This window comes from Oncorhynchus kisutch, linkage group LG8 (assembly GCF_002021735.2).
Source record: "Oncorhynchus kisutch isolate 150728-3 linkage group LG8, Okis_V2, whole genome shotgun sequence".
NCBI classification, from domain to species: domain Eukaryota; kingdom Metazoa; phylum Chordata; class Actinopteri; order Salmoniformes; family Salmonidae; genus Oncorhynchus; species Oncorhynchus kisutch.
Window position 1 is genome coordinate 58,041,917 of NC_034181.2, and position 19,592 is coordinate 58,061,508.

Genomic DNA, 19,592 nt, shown 5'->3' on the forward strand with positions numbered 1-19,592 from the left:
GGTGGCTGCATCATGCTATGGGCAAGGACTAGGGTGTTTTTTACGACAAAAATAAATGGAATAGAGCTAAGTACAGAAAAATCCTAGAGGAATACCTGATTCAGTCTGCTTTCCAACAGACACTGGGAGACAGATTCACGTTTTCAGTAGGGCAATAACCTAAAACACAAGGCCAAATATACACTGGAGTTGCTTACCAAGACGACATTGAAAGTTTCTGAGGCCTAGTTACAGTTTTGACTTAAATCTGCTGGAAAATCTATGGCAAGATTTGAAAATGTCTGTCTAGCAATGATCAACAACCAACTTGACAGAGCTTGAAGAATTGGTACCAGTGCTGGTAGGCAGATCATTGTCATCGCAGGGTCTCAAAGAATGACTGAGATGTGAAAGATAACTTTGACATTTTTTTATCTTTTTTTTTTTTTTGTTTCTCAGATGGAGGTGCTTAGCTGATAGAATTGTGCTGCATTTCAGTGTGGAAGCTTTTCTGTGGTCTCTAAACACCTCCCTCTGCAACTGGATCCTGGACTTCCTGACAGGCCACCCCCAGGTGGGGAGGGTAGGTAGCAACACATCTACCACACTGATCCTCAACACTTGAACTCCCCAGGGGTGCGTGCTCAGTCCCCTCCTGTACTCCCTGTTCACCCACGACTGTCCACCCTCAATGTAACCAAGACTAAGGAGATGATTGTGGACTACAGGAAAAGGAGGACCAAGCACGCCCCCATTCCCATCGACGGGGCTGTAGTGGAGCAGGTTGAGAAGTTCCTTGGTGTCCACATCAACAACAATCTAGAATGGTCCAAACACACCAAGACAGTAGTTTTTTAAAATGTTTTTCCTTTATTTAACTAGGCAAGTCAGTTAAGAACAAATTCTTATTTTCAATGACAGCCTAGGAACAGTGGGTTAACTGCCTGTTCAGGGGCAGAACGACAGATTTGTACCTTGTCAGCTCGGGGATTTGAACTTGCAACCTTCCGGTTACTAGCCCAACGCTCTAACCACTGCGCTAGTGAAGAGGGCACGACAAAGCCTATTCCCCCTCAGGAAACTAAAAAGATTTGGCATGGGTCCTGAGATCCTCATAAGGTTCCACAGCTGCAACATTGAGAGCATCCTGGTTGCATCACTACCTGGTACGGCAATTGCTCGGCCTCTGACCGCAAGGCACTACAGAGGGTAGTGCGTACGTCCCAGTACATCCCTGGCGCTAAGCTGCCTGCCATCTAGGACCTCTACACCAGGCGGTGTCAGAGGAAGGCCCTAAAAAATTGTCAAAGATCCCTGCCATGCCAGTCATAGACTGTTCTCTCTACTAGCGCATGGCAAGTGGTACCGGAGTGCCAAGTCTATGACAAAAAGACTTCTCAACAGTTTTTACCCCCAAGCCATAATCAAATGGCTATTTGCATTGTGTCCACCCCAACCCCTCTTTTACGCTGCTGCTACTCTCTGTTTATCATATATGCATAGTCACTTTAACTATACATTCATGTACATACTACCTCAATCAGCCTGACTATCCGGTGTCTGTATGTAGCCTCGCTACTTTTATAACCTCGCTACTGTATATAGCCTGTCTTTTTTTACTGTTGTTTTATTTCTTTACTTACCTATTGTTCACCTAATACCTTTTTTTTTGCACTATTGGTTAGAGCCTGTAAGTAAGCATTTCACTGTAAGGTCTACACCTGTTGCATTCGGCGTAGGTGACAAATAAACTTTGATTTGATTTGATGAGCGTGAATGTCCATGGGCATGCTACGGTGCACCTAAGAGATTCCATGGTGTCTGATTGATGTTGTCTGTCAGACTGATGATGTTCCCATCAAGGGGGAAATGAAACCCGTTATGGATTTGATAGGTCTGTGTGTCATTGTGTGGAAATAGTCATGACTTTGCAGCGTTTTAAAAGACAGAGCGAGGAATTATGACTGCTGTAGGGGGAAGTCAGTGTTGTGTAACAGTTCCTTGGGATGAAAAAAAAGAGAGATATACTCAAATCCTTTCCATATGTCTGTGCAGCTTAATGCAATTTATTTCATTGGTACAATAAGAATTCCTCCCTCACTGCTGTCATAAATAGTATATGCCAGTTTTACAGAATTACAGTGGAAAAAAGGCAAGTAATGTGAAGGGGAGATGTTTTAATCTGACTAATAAAATGAAGTGTAAGAATGTATAAACAAGACTTTCTGGTATTCAACCTGATATAATGTAATGTCGACTGTTGGAGCATTCAGTTACTGTACACTCAATCACAGGACAACTTTTATTAAACAGCTTCATTTAGTGTATTTTAGAGAGAAGCCGTTCTTGATAACTCATTACGGAGAATGAAAACCTAGAGGGTTTCATCGGTAACAGAATGACGCAGAGGCTCTGCTTTTTCACTTTAAAAGTATGCCAAACAAAACCGATTGCTTGCATAGTTTTTTTTAAAGCATACAGCTCTATGCACAATAACTATTTTTTTTATAATTTCCATAGAACATTTTACAAAAATAGATTTACTCGAACAGTGCAGATGTAAGGTTTGGCAACAGACTGGCGGTAAAATCTTCATCCGTTTTGTACGTGACTATGTTTTCTTAATTAAGTAGCTTCTCCAAATTAAGATTCAAAGATGTCTGCAGAAAGAAAGGGGTGTCAGCTATGATAGGATACCTTGAGTTTGAAAAAAAATCTATTTTGGTTATCGAACTACAGTAAGTGAAGTGGATTAACACCCGGTAACAGAATGGCGGTAAGAGAATTTCATCACGAATTCCATCACGGGTCCCTGATCCTGATTTCTATACAGAAATGAACAATTGTGAATGTCATTATCTTCATGGTGATGCATCCTGAAAGGTACACAAAGGTAGAACATTTGTACTGTATATCCTCCTTGCATGTTTGGGTATTATTCTTAGCTCCACCCCCCAAACAAGACCACAGAGAGAGGGACGTGTTGTCCAGACTGTTTTCACACTCTTGCTTTGACCACCACGTGACAGAACGAGAAAATGAATCATTTATAAGCTGAACACAACAGTATGCCACTGGAAGGGAGGACAGTAGCAGGTGACCCAACTGTTGTTTGTGACTACTATGAATTCCCGTTGTAGCCAATTCACTTGCAGTCATTCTGTTACACTTTTTTTGGGGAACAGAATGACATGTTTTAATAACTAAATGAATCATAGAAAGGGACGTTTTCAGCTTTCAGAAATTGTGTACAGATCCTTGCGACCTTGGGGCCGTGCATTGTCATGCTGAAACATGAGGTGATGGCGGCAGATGCTTCTAAATCTGCGTTGCTTGCTGTTTGGGGTTTTAGGCTGGGTTTCTGTACAGCACTTTGTGACATCGGGTGATGTAAACAGGGTTATATAAATAAATGTGATTGATTGATTATAAATACATTTGATTGAATGGCACGACAATGGGCCCCATGACTTCGTTACGGTATCGCTGTGCATTGAAATTGCCGTCGATAAAAATGCAATTGTGTTCGTTGTCCGTAGCTTAAGCCTGCCCATACCATAACCCTACCGCCACCATGGGGCACTATGTTCACAACGTTGACATCAGCAAACTGCTCGCCCACACAACGAAATACACGTGGTCTGCAGTTGTGAGGATGGTTGGACGTACTGCTAAATTCTCTAAAACGACGTTGGAGGCAGCTTATGGTAGAGAAATGAACATTCAATTGTCTGGCAACAGCTCTGGTGGACATTCCTGCAGTCAGCGTGCCAATTGCACGCTCCCTCAAAACATGAGTCATCTGTGGCATTGTGTTGTGTGACAAAACTGCACATTTTAGACTGGCCTTTTATTGGCCCCAGCACAAGGTGCACCTGCGGAATGATCATGCTGTTTAATCAGCTTCTTGATATGCCACACCTGTCAGGTGGATAGATTATCTTGGCAAAGGATAAATGTTCACTTAACAGGGATGTAAACAAATTTGTGCAGAACATTTGAGATAAATAAAATGAAATAACAATTTCTGGGATCTTTTATTTTCGCTCATGAGGACCAACACTTGTTGCGTTTTATATTTTTGTTCAGTGTATATATGCCTTAATAAATAAAAAAAATAGACTCTTAGCTTTCATTTGACACCAAATTGTATGTGCTCCTGTGAACTTTACATGTTAGTCCTCATGGGGCTTTTTACATGGAAATGCCCATGTCTAAAAAAAGAGTGATTTGACCTTATTAAAATATACAGCTTTGTGGATTCTCTGCAGTGCTGTACCATGTTTGAGGGTCCACTTATTAATTTTCCAGATTTGTTATGGACATCATGACCATTTCATGGGGTTGGTTGACTGATGCTATGTGATTCTCCTGTCATATGGAATCCATAAATAGAAAGCATGTCAGCCACAGAATAAACATTGTTTGATTATAACTGACTTGTATTATGTGGAAATATGTGGAAACTGTGCTTTATAACATCCCTTGGTGCTTTGAAATCAAAAAGCGTGTAAATTGTCTGTGACAACCACTACTAAGATAGCCGCATAGAATTATTCAAAGTCACTTTTTCCACACTGAATAGAATCAGAGGAGACATGTTGCCTCCCACCCCCTCTGTGAGCAACACTAATTTAAGAAACACATGTATTATATTTTTTTTAAATATATTTATTTAAAATAATGTATGATTTAGAAATATTTATCTCCGTGAGATGTGGTTATTGTGATTGTGTCCCTGGGTGACCTTATGGCAGAGAGTACCCGAGTCTCTAATCCTAGAAATGTCTTGCAATGTGAGAAAAAGACAGCCAGCATGTTTTAACTACAAGGCAAGGCAGTAGGGTGTCAACATCTCCGGCAGACGGCCTCCCCCTCTTTGCTCTACACCCTGACCCCTGTCTTAAAGCCAGATCCATCAGAGATATAGGGGCTTTTATTTCAGCCTTAACTCCTTTGAATATGCAGATTATTTCCATTCTTCGCAGACACATTTAACTTTAAGGGTGGAGCATCAGCTCTGTGCACATCCCAGACAGGGATAAAAGCACTTAGCGTCAGGGTTTTCAGCTGCAGATTACCGGTTTACCCATAGCTCCTCTACACAATGACTAGATGTATTGTCTTGTTGCCATGGTAGGAGACTGATTTTCTTTTAGTTTTTAGTTTGTCACTATAAGTAGATAAACAGCCTCCCTCTGTCTGAAGACCTGGTTCTGACTGGCATTGCTAAATCCACCTCCTTGTTTGTGGAGGATTTGCTGGGATCTTTCCTGTGCCACTGCTGTGTTTTATACCCACTAACACTATTGATTGTTTACCAGGAGGTTTGAACAAATGTAGGGTGGAAAAGTGACAAATCAATAATGGTACAGTTTAAAGTAGCAGCCAGATATTTATTTCTACAATGCTACAATTCATTCTGAGTTTCCGTCTTTCTTGGCACGTAGGGCATTGCAATACTTGCAACAATCCATCATCTACATCCAAACCTGACAGCAAGGTCAAACGGTGAAACTATGCCTCGATACTCTGATCGACTGGGCATCAAGGCCACCTGGAAAAATTGGAATTGTGTCTGGGTGCCCAAATCATACCCAAATGTCCCACAAATGTTTGCCAGGCTCCAGTGACACAGCTCAAAGCAATATTGATGCTGTCCCAGTGCAAAGGGAAAAAAATATGAACTCACTTCCTGTGGGATTACCATGGTTTTTAAATCCCAAAGGAATCAGAACTCAGAGATACAGAAAACAAATGTAAGCCCTGGAGGATTAACAATCTAAATTCTCTACTTGCAAGAATGAAAAAGAGGATTTCCCTTCTTCCTTTGATACCTGTCATATTAATAATTTATTAATTTCTGCAATTTATGGGATAAAGCATAGCTCTGTGCATCAGAGCCTAGACAGCTCCGGTCAAAGTGAGCCATGGCTACATTTCTTTTTTGTCTCCTTTGTGCGGTACCTGAAATGGCGGATTGTGTGTAGGCCTGTTTGTCCCCCTACTTCCTTTCCCTGCAGAAAAAAAGAGCACCTTATATAAAGGGAAAAGGATAAAGCCATGGCCAAGATACAGATACAGTAATGCTGCATTGAATGTTGGATTAAACCCCGAGAATACCTAGCCTAGAACTCTGAAGCTCTGGGAGACAGACCTGATGATAACACTATATCGCCTTCCACCTCACAACACTGCCAAAGGTCACTGCTGTCACAGGCTGCAGAGACATGAGATTTTTTTTCTCCCATGGCCAACTCCTTTCGAGACAGGGGTTAAGGATGCATACAGATCATCGTCATTGCTGTGTTATCAATGTGTCCATTCATGCTTTGGGTTTTTGTAGCACACTGTACTGTGTAATATACAATATTCACTTTTCCTCCATGTGTCGTATTCAAAAGCAGAGCATGTTTGTTGATTTTAGGCCCAGGACACTGTGCTGATCCTGAGATGATGAGAGGCCCTTGTCCATTATTGGTCTATGTGTTATAGTTTAAATACCCCGTTGTCATACCACTGCTCTGAACTGACACAATTATCTTTTGAGGACCTTGATGGAGTTGAACATCTCTGTCAATATCTCATTTTAAATGAGCAGATTTCCTGCCGGTGCTCAATCTTCACAGGATCTTTAGAGACAGGTCACAACACACCATCGTTCATTTTCTCTCCAATTAGTCCACACAATCATGTGCTATGAGAGGAGAGGGTGATGGGTAATTTCCTCACTGGTGACTCCCACCGGCTTGAGTTGGATATAATTGACTTTGGAATGTGACTCATTAACATGTGTCTGTGGGATAGATGATCCATGGGGTTTTTATTCACAAATAGACATATCAGTCCCGGACGTAAAGTATATTGCTAATTAATGGTGGCTGGGCTGAACCGCCAAGACCCTGTAAGATTGATAACAAGTGGGATCACATTTCCTGTCTTCTATCTTCCTTCCCTTGTTTATTTCCCCTGTTGGCCACTCTGTTGTGTCTAAGAGTTATTATCCTCTTGCGTTGCTCATTTTTAATCACTTTCACTGAATCAGAAGAAAGGACTAAGACGGTCAACTGTTGTTGCCACACTAATGTTTCTTAAGGCAGATATGGTCAGTTTAGTCAGCAGTGTACGGTTGTAGTAGGACTTGAACAGCAGTCCCATCTCTGTTTAGACAGGTGTGGTTGTGCATTGGGAGTGAAACATCGATACAGTAACATATCGCTATATTATTTTAATATGATATTATATCAATATTTGACTCCCAAGTATGGATTTGTAAAATAAATAAAAAAGGTAGAGTTAGCTAAAGCTAGTCGGCTGTACATGCGCCAAAACCCTGGCTTGTTCTCCATCTTCTTTTTAAGTAGTGAGCCAACATCTTTTCAGAACTTTTATTTACCTGACTGATCAAAACTCGTTTTCTCATGCTCTCGCTTGTCTCTCTGCAGCAGACATCGAATCGCAATACATATAGAATTGTGAGAATCGCAATACATATCGTATCGGCACCTGATAATATCATATTCTGATGTCCTTGGCAAGTCCCAGCCCTAATTGTTATGGGTTTTTAATGGTATAACATCTGGTAAATAGCCTATACATTTGACGCCAAAATTCGTGTTGTTTGGGAATACTTGTGAACACCCGTCAAGAGTACATTTTTCTTCAGAATGATGACATGAAGAATCCCATCCATAATGTACTCGTAAATGACCACCCGGTACAGCCAGAAGAGGACTGGCTCCTATCAATGTTTCTTCCTAGGTTCTTGCCTTCTAGGGAGTTTTTCCTAGATGCTTCGACATCTGCATTGCTTGCTCTTTGGGATTTTAGGCTGAGTATCTGTAAAGCGCTTTCCCACTGGGCACAGACTTCAGTTCAACGTCTAGTTTGGATTTACATTTGGTTGAGTTGTCAACTAACGTGAATTCAACGTGAAATCAACATGTCATTGGATTTAGGTAAAAACGTTGGTTGAGAAAAAATACGAAATTCCCCCTGTTGATGACTTTTTTCAAATCCGATCAGTTTTCCACATTAATTTAACATCCTCACAAAGATTTGTTTTGGTTGAAATGACTTGGAAACAACGTTGATTCAACCAGTTTGTGTCCAGTGGGTTGTGACAACTGCTGATGTAAAAAGACAACACGGTCAGTTTATTTTATGCGTCAACTGAGCTCTGATCTGGACACTAGTGGTATGCATTCAATTTGAAATCTCTTTCTGTGAATTGACATTGTTGTCTTCATCATCGATAAGGGGAACTGTGAAGCACTGAAGTGGTCCCTGACATTCTGTGTGCTTTCCCTTTGATTTCTCTTTGCCCATCTTGTTCACTTTGCTCTCTCTGTCTCTCCCTTCCTTTCTCTCTCTCGCTCATCACCTTGAAGTCCTCTGTGTTTGTTTAACAACCATGGAGACTGTTTCAGGTCTGCTGCTCTTGCCCATGAAAGAAATCAGTTCAGTGGCTATGAAATTGTGAGTTTAGTAATGTTTTTTTTTCTCTTTTCGCTACTGCAAAGGCAGATTACCAGCCGGTGGTAGCTAGATGGTTTGTAAGATTCTCTATGGGTTTTACTGATACAATCTGCTGATACATAACCCACAGTGTAGACTATCTTCTATATCATTATTCAACCTGGCAGATCCATTACCACTGACGAGTTACTTCATTATAGCAATGGCTAAAATGACTTATAATGCCGGCTATGACATTAAAACCATACTTTTGATTTCATGGATGGTCAGTCCTTGCATCCATAGCTCTGTCAATGCATTTTTCGAGCCCCCGTCCCTCAGCTTTTTCCCGAAGAAAAGTGGTAGGGAGATGCTTTGTTGCTGTTTCAAATGCGGATTACCTCTTTAATGCGAGACGAGCTTTTCTATCATTATAGAAAATCTAAATAGGAAAGCTGTCAATCAATTTGTTCAGTAAGGGAATACATTTCACAGAAGATCATCTTAAAAAAAAAAAAAATCAGATTAGTGAAGTTCAAGTATGACAATGTTTTAAAAGTAAAGTCTGTTCATACAGCCTGTCTGGTGAAAAGGTTGTCTCCCTCCAAAAATATTTTGGTATTTTTTCCCTTCTGTGTACCCTCCCCTCCGTGTATTTTTGGTCTCCATTTTCCTTCTGGGCATTTCAACGCAGAATTAACTAACAAAACCCACAGACACTCTATTGCAGTGCCTCACTTTGCTCCTTCCTCCTCGTGTGTCATCCTCCAGCCATAATGGTTGGGATCTGGGTCTGTTTGTCTCCTGTCCCCTATCCCTTTTCCCTTTGCCTCAAATCAATTCCAGACACTGCAGTTTCCTGCTCCCTAGATCAGGCTGGCTGGACTGGGCCATCTGAAACTCCAGCTACTCCTTCATTTCCAGGAATAGGAGAAGGCTGGGGAGTTTGGGGCTTTGGAAGCCGACTGTTCCACTGTTCCACAGTTTGAGTGTAGCTGTAAAAATACATTATGCTGGCAATTCCTCTTTTTGTGATTAAAATACTAGCATCTCGTTGCTAGACGAAAGAGAAAAGACTGGATTTAATAGCCGAAGAGATACAGATGCAGTCTTCATTGATTTTTCTTTTTCATTAACATTCTTGGATACACAGCAATGTGGCATAGAAATTAGACTTGCATAACAACCGAAGACATAATTATTATGTTATGGATGTGACACAAAAAGAGAATCCCTGGTTCTTACTAATTGGAGGCACCACTATAGCATACATTGCCTCCTGACGTCTGCTGGTTGTCAGTAGTAGAGATCCTTTGTGAAGGTTTGGAGTACATGCCATTCTGTTTTCACATTCAGTGGAAAGATGTCAGATCGGTGCTTGCAATCACAGTCCATTTTTGCTATTCCCGATTCAAATGACTTGCTTCTCTTTTGATTCTTTAACTGTATTCTCGGCTGTTTAGAAATGATATTTTTGAGCCGAACAGTTCTTCAGCATTTTCTTAATGACACAAACTCTTTGGTTAATGATATTGTTGTACAATTGCAACATGAATTCAGTTCTGCTGACTGCAGTAAGTGTTAATGAACCAGATGCGTAGCTTTTGTTTGCATCTTACAATTTTTTGTCATTTGCAAAGAGAGTCTTTCTCTGCATTTGTTCATTTTGAGTTGAAGATAAATGTAATAAATGACAGAGGTTGGTGATACTGGTATGACTAACTTACCTTTAGAGATTCCTAGATAGGCCTATTGTTAATGCTGTATGTGTTCATATACATAATACAGTGTGTACTCATGTCCTCTGATTGAGGATGCCTAGTGATACGGATTACTAGTCTATGAACAAGCTGATGTGGGTACTTGTAGTTCATAATTCCCCCTTAAATTTTTGTAGTGGGTTAAGAGAGATCAGATACCCACTACTCCACCAGATGCACACATGAACACACATAGTCAGAAGCTGGTGTGAAGTGGAACAATCATGTGAGTCTCGCTGAACCGTATCCTTCCCTTTGTGGTTTGTCTGTGACTGCCCTTTGTTCAGGCTGTGTATGTACTGCACTGTCTCAGCTGTAGCTTCTCCTCGTACTCTCCGTCTCGCTTTCCTTCCAGTTTGAGTGACAGGTGCATCCTACCTTCACACTGCCCTATCAAAACCCTTCCCACCCACACTCCTGTAGCCAGGTATGCAGAAGAGGCATTGTGGTTGACCTGTGCAGGGCTTCTAACCTTCAGATATGTCAAGGTAACTTAACCTGAGTGCTGAGCCTTGTTTGCCACAGTAAAATGATACTCAGTTATAAACCTTTCAACTCCAAGGGCATGCACTGCCTTCCTGAGCACACCAGAGAGGAAAGAAGCCTAGGGCTGAGCTGAAATATCATCACTTTGAGTGCAGCTCCTCTGTGATACATACCTCCTCCGCCATTTCCATCTCCATCCCACAGCCAGCCGTCTCGGTAACGAGACTCCTACCATCGCTTCAAGCTCAGCTGCATCCTCTGTATCCTCTCCCTCGCTCTTTTTTCGGTTGCTTTCCCTTACCCGCATAGTGCAAATGACTGGCTGCTATCCATGGAATCAGTCGTTTTCCATGGCTCTTTGACATCCCTCTGAGCAACGGCATCGACAGCAACATGAACAACAGCATGCAAAGGCTGTAGCAGCAGTAACAGTATCTTCTGTACATGCACTCTTCCCTCACCTGTAGCTGTGGCGGCAAATTGTGGATGATGGCATTAGCATATTATTCATGACTCTGTCTGCTCAGAGAGAAGGAAAAAAAGCGGGTGCATCACTCTCCTGTTAGAATACTAATGACCTCTTTGGCTCTGAAGTGCAGAAAGCCAGACTGGGGTATTTTGTTTGTGAAACACCTATACCGATTAGTCTGTGTAATTGAATGGCAATTAAGAGTCAGGTTACGCCCTGGGAGCACAATCGTTTGTTTCTTTTCTCTATTTTGTCGCTTTTAAAAGCCACAGGAAGCAGCCCACAGTAACCAGAAACCAAAGACCACTTTTCCTCCTTGCAGTGTGGCTTCAAAGCCTCTTTCCATGCAGTCGTATTGAGTAGAAAATCGTTTTTATTCCCAGTTGTTTATCCTCTCTTATGTCTTCTTTTAAAGAGTTAAGTCTGTCAACGCCATGCATGCTATATCTTTGCAGATAATCTAGCAGGTCTTTGTTGTGAGGCATTGATTTACAGAAGCCGTATCGTATACAAAAGGTAAACACAGTATATTCAAAGTCCCTGAACAATGTTAATAAACTTGTCAGCAGGGCCGGCACCAGGTATATGCGACACAAGTGGTCACTTTGGGCCCCCGGCCGCTAGGGACTCAGTCGGCGTCTCAACTTACTGTTGAACACAAAAGGTGCAATTTTTTCGAAATGTGATTGTGTTTCACTCAACGCAAAGTTTTTCTCTTGTTATGTCAGTCACTGACAGACATTAAATTAGCATGTCAGCTAACAATGTTTAGCTTGGTAAATTAGTCTAGCCATCAAACTAAACTTGTAGTTATCATGTCCGAATAGGGCCCAGGCATGCAGGGCAGGTTCCCAGGGGCCCTGACTGCCAGGGGGCCCCCACTGATTTTGTTAGTCACTCTCACTCAGCTGTTATTAACATGGCATACGTTTTGGCAAAAATGTTCTCTACACTGCATAGCAAAATGGGTAGAAATGCAAAGTGTTTGCTCCCCGTCATGACAAAATGTGTAGAATTGCAAAGTGTTTGCTCCCCGTCATGACAAAATGTGTAGAATTGCAAAGTGTTTGCTCCCCCCATGGCAAAATGTGTAGAATTGCAAAGTGTTTGCTCCCCCCATGACAAAATGTGTAGAATTGCAAAGTGTTTGCTCCCCCATGGCAAAATGTGTAGAATTGCAAAGTGTTTGCTCCCCCCATGGCAAAATGTGTAGAATTGCAAAGTGTTTGCTCCCCTCATGACAAAATGTGTAGAATTGCAAAGTGTTTGCTCCCCCCATGGCAAAATGTGTAGAATTGCAAAGTGTTTGCTCCCCCCATGACAAAATGTGTAGAATTGCAAAGTGTTTGCTCCCCCCATGACAAAATGTGTAGAATTGCAAAGTGTTTGCTCCCCCCATGGCAAAATGTGTAGAATTGCAAAGTGTTTGCTCCCCTCATGACAAAATGTGTAGAATTGCAAAGTGTTTGCTCCCCCCATGACAAAATGTGTAGAATTGCAAAGTGTTTGCTCCCCCCCATGACAAAATGTGTAGAATTGCAAAGTGTTTGCTCCCCCCATGACAAAATGTGTAGAATTGCAAAGTGTTTGCTCCCCCCATGGCAAAATGTGTAGAATTGCAGTGTTTGCTCCCCTCATGACAAAATGTGTAGAATTGCAAAGTGTTTGCTCCCCCCATGACAAAATGTGTAGAATTGCAAAGTGTTTGCTCCCCCCATGGCAAAATGTGTAGAATTGCAAAGTGTTTGCTCCCCTCATAGCAAAATGGGTAGAATTGCAGAAAGCTTGCTTTAAAACAAACAAAATTCTCTCTCTAAAACGAGTGAGAGAATAGCAGAGAACCTCCTGATCTCAGAGTCCTCTGTGGTAGTAGTGTTGGAGCAATTACCTATCAGAGTGAGAAGCAGCATGGTGGAGCTCTGAGGACTACACAAGACTACAGACCCGATCACTTGACCCTGATCGGCTTCTTTCAACGCTGTGAGAATGAGGTGGCGACGGTGGTGTTATTTCTCTCTTCTTTTTTTTTTATCCAAACAAAGATTTATATGTGTGCAAGGGGTAAAATCCGGAGAAAGCCCGATTCCTAGGAATAGAAGCACCACTCAGGTGGATACAGGGGTCATGCTCCCAAATACAGCATTGTTAAAGGAGAACATTCGGCGCCTATGGTGTAATATACAGACTGCAGTGTGCCTGGTTTTTCCATGAAAGTGACGGATTACAGAACATGTGGAGGGCTTAGAAGGGTGGTTTATTTTCATTATGAAATGGTCTGTCGAGCAATCTGCCGTGATCATATGGCCACTTTGCGTTGAGTGAAAACATGGTCTTATCAGTATAACCTGTACAGTACCATGCTTGTATCTTGAAAGGAGGCATAGCCTACTTTTAGAGGTATAATTTATTGGAAATTTAATGAAAATACATTCAGCTATATATTTAATGATCTTTGTTATTGTTGTAATTGTAAATAATTTTATTCCATGTAGATTAGGTCATCATACGGAGAAATCATTCAATATCGCATTCAAGCGATACATGCCATTCTTATAGCAGCAATACCTCCACTCTTTTACATCCCCTCAAGCTGCACAGTCAACCAAGCACTAACGCCTCCTCCACTGCTCCAGTAAGTGCATCAAAGCTGGTCAGGAAATGGGAAGGCCAGGATGCAGGCGGCACGTGGAGAATTCATTCCAAAGATGCTGCGTCCCTCGCAGCAACCCCATTTGTAACGCTAGACTGTCGCCTCTACCTGTCCCTCTATCCCTCACTCTTTCTTTTTTCTCTTTCTTTCTCTGTCACTCTCTCTCTCTCTCTCACACAAAAAAACACTCCAACTGGACAGTTTTTTTCCCCCCATCTCTTCATTCAGACTCAATCACGGACACTCTTACTGACAGTTGTAGCTGCTTCGTGGGATGTATTGTTGTCTCTACCTCCTTGCCCTTTGTCCTGTTGTCTGTGCATAATAATGTCTGTAGCATATTTTGTGCTGCTGCCATGTTGTGTTGCCAGTTTGTTGTTGTCCTGTTGTGTTGCTACCATGCTGTCTTGTCATGTGTTGCTGACATGCTGCGTTGTTGTCTTAGGTCTCTCTTTATGTAGTGTTGTGGTGTCTGCCATGGAAATTCCCACCAAATGAGAGAGACTCTGACATTCAATAAACATATTTTCTTTATTAGATAAGAATTGCAGTATGGAGGGGATCACATAATGTGTAATGTTAAAAGCCCAATGAAGAAGAGTTGGGAGTTGGGTCTCAGTTTATATAAGGAGATTACAGCCCCCATTTTGGGTGGTGTGACAAACAAACAGAGCAATAGCCGTGAGGATGTACTGGTTGGTGACTGTAAAGGACTACGGAACTGAGAAACTGAGGTTGGCCTGAGGTGAGTTTTTTATTGTTGTCAAGATATGTCGCGCCATTTCTCAATGCTCATTGTCTCCACACTGTTTCTAAAAGAAGCCAAAACCATTTGTCCTGCTCGTCTGTTAGAGCTTAGTTCAGTCTACTGCTAAAAAGGGAATAACAGCACTTTGTCTGTGAGTCCAGAACCATGGGTCAGACACGCAGACAAAGGGGAAGTGTTCTAGCAGAGGGAGCACATCTTATCAGTACATCACGTGACTTTAGTTAAATGCATAGACACACTAGATAAACTTTATTTTATTATTTTGCCACCATACGCCTCTCTTTTGTCGTGATGTGTGTTTTGACCCATATTTTAAATGTTTTATCCCAGGCCTCCGCCCCGCAGGAGTCCTTCTGCCTTTTGGTAGGCCGTCATTGTAAACAATAACGTGTTCTTAACTGACTTGCCCAGTTAAATAAAGGATCAATAAAATAATTTAATAAACATTTCCCGTGCCCAGACAGCATAGGCGACTCATTGTATAACAACACCACCCAATAAATAAGCTGTTTACACACACTATTCACACAAATCAGTACATGTGCACACAATAGACATACTTTGTGCACCCACACACACACACACACACACACACACCATACGGTCATAAACACTTGTGAAAACAGACGGGTGGAGCCTCCAGGGTTGTGGCAGACAGGGGCATATATCACATCTACTCAGACATGAATCACCCTTATTGCTTTAGACCGACTTCATCTTGTACGTGCGACTGGACCTTACAGAATTAAACTGGCACTAGAGAATACGAGAGAGCCAGAGAGAGAGGGAGGGAGAGAGAGGGAGCTTCTCTTTGCTTTTCTTGTACAATGTTAATGGTCAGTCACGCAAGACAAAGCTGAGCCCCTCTGCAAGGGGAGGTTCAGATTTGAGCACAGTTCCATACTCTGTCTGCTGTTTTTTTTTTTTTTTACGATCGCTCCAATAACCATTGGGGAGCGATTGCATTCCCTACTTAAAAAATAATCATAATAATTGTACAAGGAAGAACACATCTCCCAGCTATAAAAACCAAATCCCAACCCCCACATGCACCTTCAGTGGCTGAAGAAACGCTTTACTTATTTAGGACATCATTTAGGTTCTCATCATAACCCTAATGAGGCCCTGCATTGAAAGAACCAATAACATTTGATTTGTATTCACTGCTTAATGATATTTCCTTTGAGGACTATGCTTACTGGTTAGAGTTCAATTATGTAAGAGCCCCACTGAGCTGATAAGTGCTTTTTGGGGTTCCCCTCAATCAAATGGTGTGGGATCGTATGCCTTTTAGAGTCTATTGATGTGTCGGTACTCAATATTAAACATCAGCATGGAACTAACTTAATTCTTCAACTTTGACCCTGTTTTCAATTTAAAATAGTAATGTCGGCAGAGCAGTAACACATGTGCTGTTACAGCGCCACAATGAGATATTGAAGACACTTGCTTGGTGTCAAAAAGACTGCGCTGAAAGAGAGGGAGGATTTATCTGCCCGGTGCCTCTCTCCTGATCTTCACTTTTCATGGCTGTGACAGTGTGAAGTTACTTGGCTGCTTTTAGCGGAGACTTGGAGAAAGACTAGAGGGATTGTTTTAATTGTCCCTCACTGTCAGGTCACTCCATTTCTCCTCAGACATCCCCTCTCCACCACTGTCCATGGCTGGGCTAGAACAGTGGAAATATAGCTGGATTCACACACTACAAATAAGGCCACGTATATTTGTAGCTGGCCATTTAATTTCTTCTGAAGCACAAGCTATTTTTTTTCTGCCCTTTATCCGATAATTATTTTCTCCAAGTCTCAGTAACAATTTTGCACTTACAAGCAGCTGTGGCATTATCTTACCCCTCATTAAGTAACATGAAATGTAACCATTATTTATTTATTCAAGAGGAACATGAAACACTTCCACTTATATTGCGCAGGTTCGCGTTTTTCCTCATGAGTCTTGTTCTGGAGGCAACTCTGCAGAATGGTCACTAGCCTGCACAGCCACGAAGTCATAACATCTGATAAACCCAACCTTAATGTCACGTACGCTCCCTCTCCGGCCTCTAGGTCATCAGGCTGCTGATTATCCCTCACACCTGTCACTATCGTCAAGCGCACCAGCGCCTCGTGACACTCACCTGGACTCCATCACCTCCTTGATTATCTTCCCGATATCTGTCACTCCCCTTGGTTCTTTCCTCAGGTGTTATTGACTCTGTTTCATGTCGGTGAATTGTGTTTTGTGTTTCTTTTATTTATTAAAACACTCACTCCCTGTACTTGCTTCCTGTCTCTCAGGGCATTCGTTACACTTAACCTTAAATTAAGACCAAAAAGCACTTTTTTTCCCCATAAATGTTTACAACATAGCCAATTTTCACTTTGCAGCTTGTCCATCTTGTGGCAATCGCTCAGTTCTGCCTCTAGGGCAAGACCCATGACAGTAAACCTGCATATATTAGTGTCTACAGCTATGGCCTATCCGCCCCTTTACAATATTTACAAGGTGCTATAGAGTGTTGATATACGCTGAGTAGACAAACATTAAGAACGCTGGGATCCCTTATTGATGTCACTTCTTAAATCCACTTCAATCAGTGTAGATGAAGGGGAGGAGACAGGTTAAACAAGTATTTGTAAGCCTTGAGACAACTGAGACATGGATTGTGTATGTATTATATTCAGAGAGTGAATGGGCAAAACAAAAGGTATGTGCCAGGCGCCCCGGTTTGTGTCAAGAACTGGAACACTGCTGGGTTTTTCATGCTCAACTGTTCCCCATTTGTATCAAGAATGGTCCACCACAAAAACGACATCCTGCCTACTTGACACAACTGTGGGAAGCATTGTAGTCAACATGACCAGCATCCCTGTGAAATGCTTTTGACACCTTGTAGAGCCGATACCCCGATGAATTGAGGCTGTTCTGAGTGCAAAAGAGGGATGGGGGGGTGCAACTCAATATTAGGAAGGTGTTTCTGATGTTTGGTGTATTCAGTGTATTTTTCCATATTCACTAATTCTCCGATGTCTCTCACACCATTCCACAGTAGTTCTGCATTGAAACATTTAGCTGTCTAGCCATCCACTGGAATACTTCATACATGACTCACAATCACTGTATTACAGTAATAGATGAGACATTTTGCATCGCTGTTGAGTCACTTGCCATCAATGACTGACTTTAGACCAGACTACTTATTCAGCACATCCACAGTCTTAGCCAAGACGGATGAATGCCTGTGATTCCCGAGGCATTTAAATGGGAAACACTTCCCTTGAGATGATGGGGTATCGGAGGCAATAAAACCACTCCTACACACACAGTTGGCTGACATTTTTGGTGGCCAGTCAATAATGAAAAAAAAGCATAGAATGTCTTCTTTTTCTGGAGTAGCTGCCAATTTACAACCCGAGACACTGGAAAGCATGAAGCGTTATCAGGCGTTCATTATGGGGACTGACAGTGGAGAGGTCCAACTGAGTTAGGGTGCCCATTTCCCTACTTCACTGGTGGGATGTGCTTTATTTGGACTTTATTTATGAGCTCTGCCACAAAAGCTGGAGATTTGTTCTGTTTTTTCTCTTCTCTCCCTCTCTCTCTTCCCTGCTGGACCGTGTGTTTCACCGTAAGCAGTGTGTTAAAGCATTATTGTTGTGGTTGGGCTCCCAGCTAGCATCGTTGCTGAGGCTGAAGGTTCTTAGTGGCTCAGTGGATAGGAAAATCTCCCGCAGGTCCATTTGTTCCCCTTGTCCATCCATGAGCAGCCAAGCAGGAAGTGATGAGAGCCAATCATGGGACTGACAACAACACAGCATCTGGTTAATTGTCGGATGTGTAACATAACCTATTGGCATGTGATTAGGCCTGCTTTGTTTGCAGTTAGGACTGTGCAAATCGACTATTAGACTATTCTGTTTTTAGCTCCGTTGTCCCTTTGTTGACCATCAGTGCATGGTCAGTGAATGAAAATGAAGTGATGCATTTTGTACCAAATTAGAATTTTGAAGGAGACTATTTCCCTTTTGCTCTACTCACCTAATGTAATACTACAAGGGACAAAACATAGGCAACACTTCAATCTGAGAACACCAGTGGCTTGATGTCTAATTAAATAAGAGCAAATGAGTTTACAACCTCTGTCACTTAATTAGAGCAAGATAGAGGCACAAAATGAATTAATATGTCGAGATTTAGAGAGGAGTCAATTAAAACTTTGGTTGGAGAGTGGGCTGACGATAACTACTCTTGTACAGAACTCTGTTTTGTCCCCTGTGATCGACTCTGTGCATTTTCGTTTCATTTCAGGGCCTACGTTGGGAGGAGAAGAAGGAGGAAGAGAGAGAAGAAGAAAGGGGTTGTGATGAGTAACTGCATAAAGCAAAACCAAAGGATCCGGTGAGGCTTAGGGTCCAAGTCCCCAGGCTAGCGAGTGAGTGGAGTGAAGCCACCATCCAGGAAGGACCTCAGGAGGAAGGTTTTCCCAGGATTATCTCTGGATTGTGCCTCTCAGGGGACACAGGCACACGTGCAGCAAGGCCCAAAGGAAGGCGGAGTAGCACTGGTCGGCTGGCAGCAGGATGTGGGAGGGACTGGGACTGCAGGTGTTCCTGATGTGCTTGGGCGCCGTGCTGTACAGCGCTGTGGCCGCCTCGGCACCCCTGGAGCACAGCCACCGCCGCCGCCTCTCCCTACACAGGCACCGGGAGAGGACAGGCAAGGAGGGACAGGTCCTACACCGCTCCAAGAGAGGTTGGGTCTGGAACCAGTTCTTTGTCATTGAGGAGTACACAGGGCCAGACCCAGTGTTAGTGGGCAGGGTAAGGTCACCGTTTTAAATTCTTCATCATTACCTTCCTACCTCTCCTCTCTTTTCTCTCCCATTCTTTCCCCCTCTCTATCTGTTGATCTCTGAATTAAAGTCACAGGGGGTTTTCATTACCAGTGGAGACCTTGCAATATCCTCAATTTGTTACACAAAGCAATCAGTGGCCCACTTGATTAAAGATTATAAATTAGATTTCC

General features: G+C 42.4%; 1 protein-coding gene across 2 annotated transcripts in view; it reads left to right on the plus strand.

Moving 5' to 3' along the window:
* Positions 1-19,592, plus strand: part of LOC109895498 (cadherin-11-like) — a 75,223-nt gene that overhangs the window by 35,946 nt on the left and 19,685 nt on the right. The window contains exons 1-2 of one of the 2 annotated variants that reach the window (XM_031830735.1): positions 473-562; positions 18,876-19,387. In XM_031830735.1, coding sequence (XP_031686595.1) covers positions 19,148-19,387 — 240 coding nt within the window. In that variant the 5' untranslated portion in view covers positions 473-562; positions 18,876-19,147. Of the gene's footprint in view, positions 1-472; positions 563-18,875; positions 19,388-19,592 lie in introns of those variants that run through there. The other variant, XM_020489212.2, reaches the window with a different exon arrangement.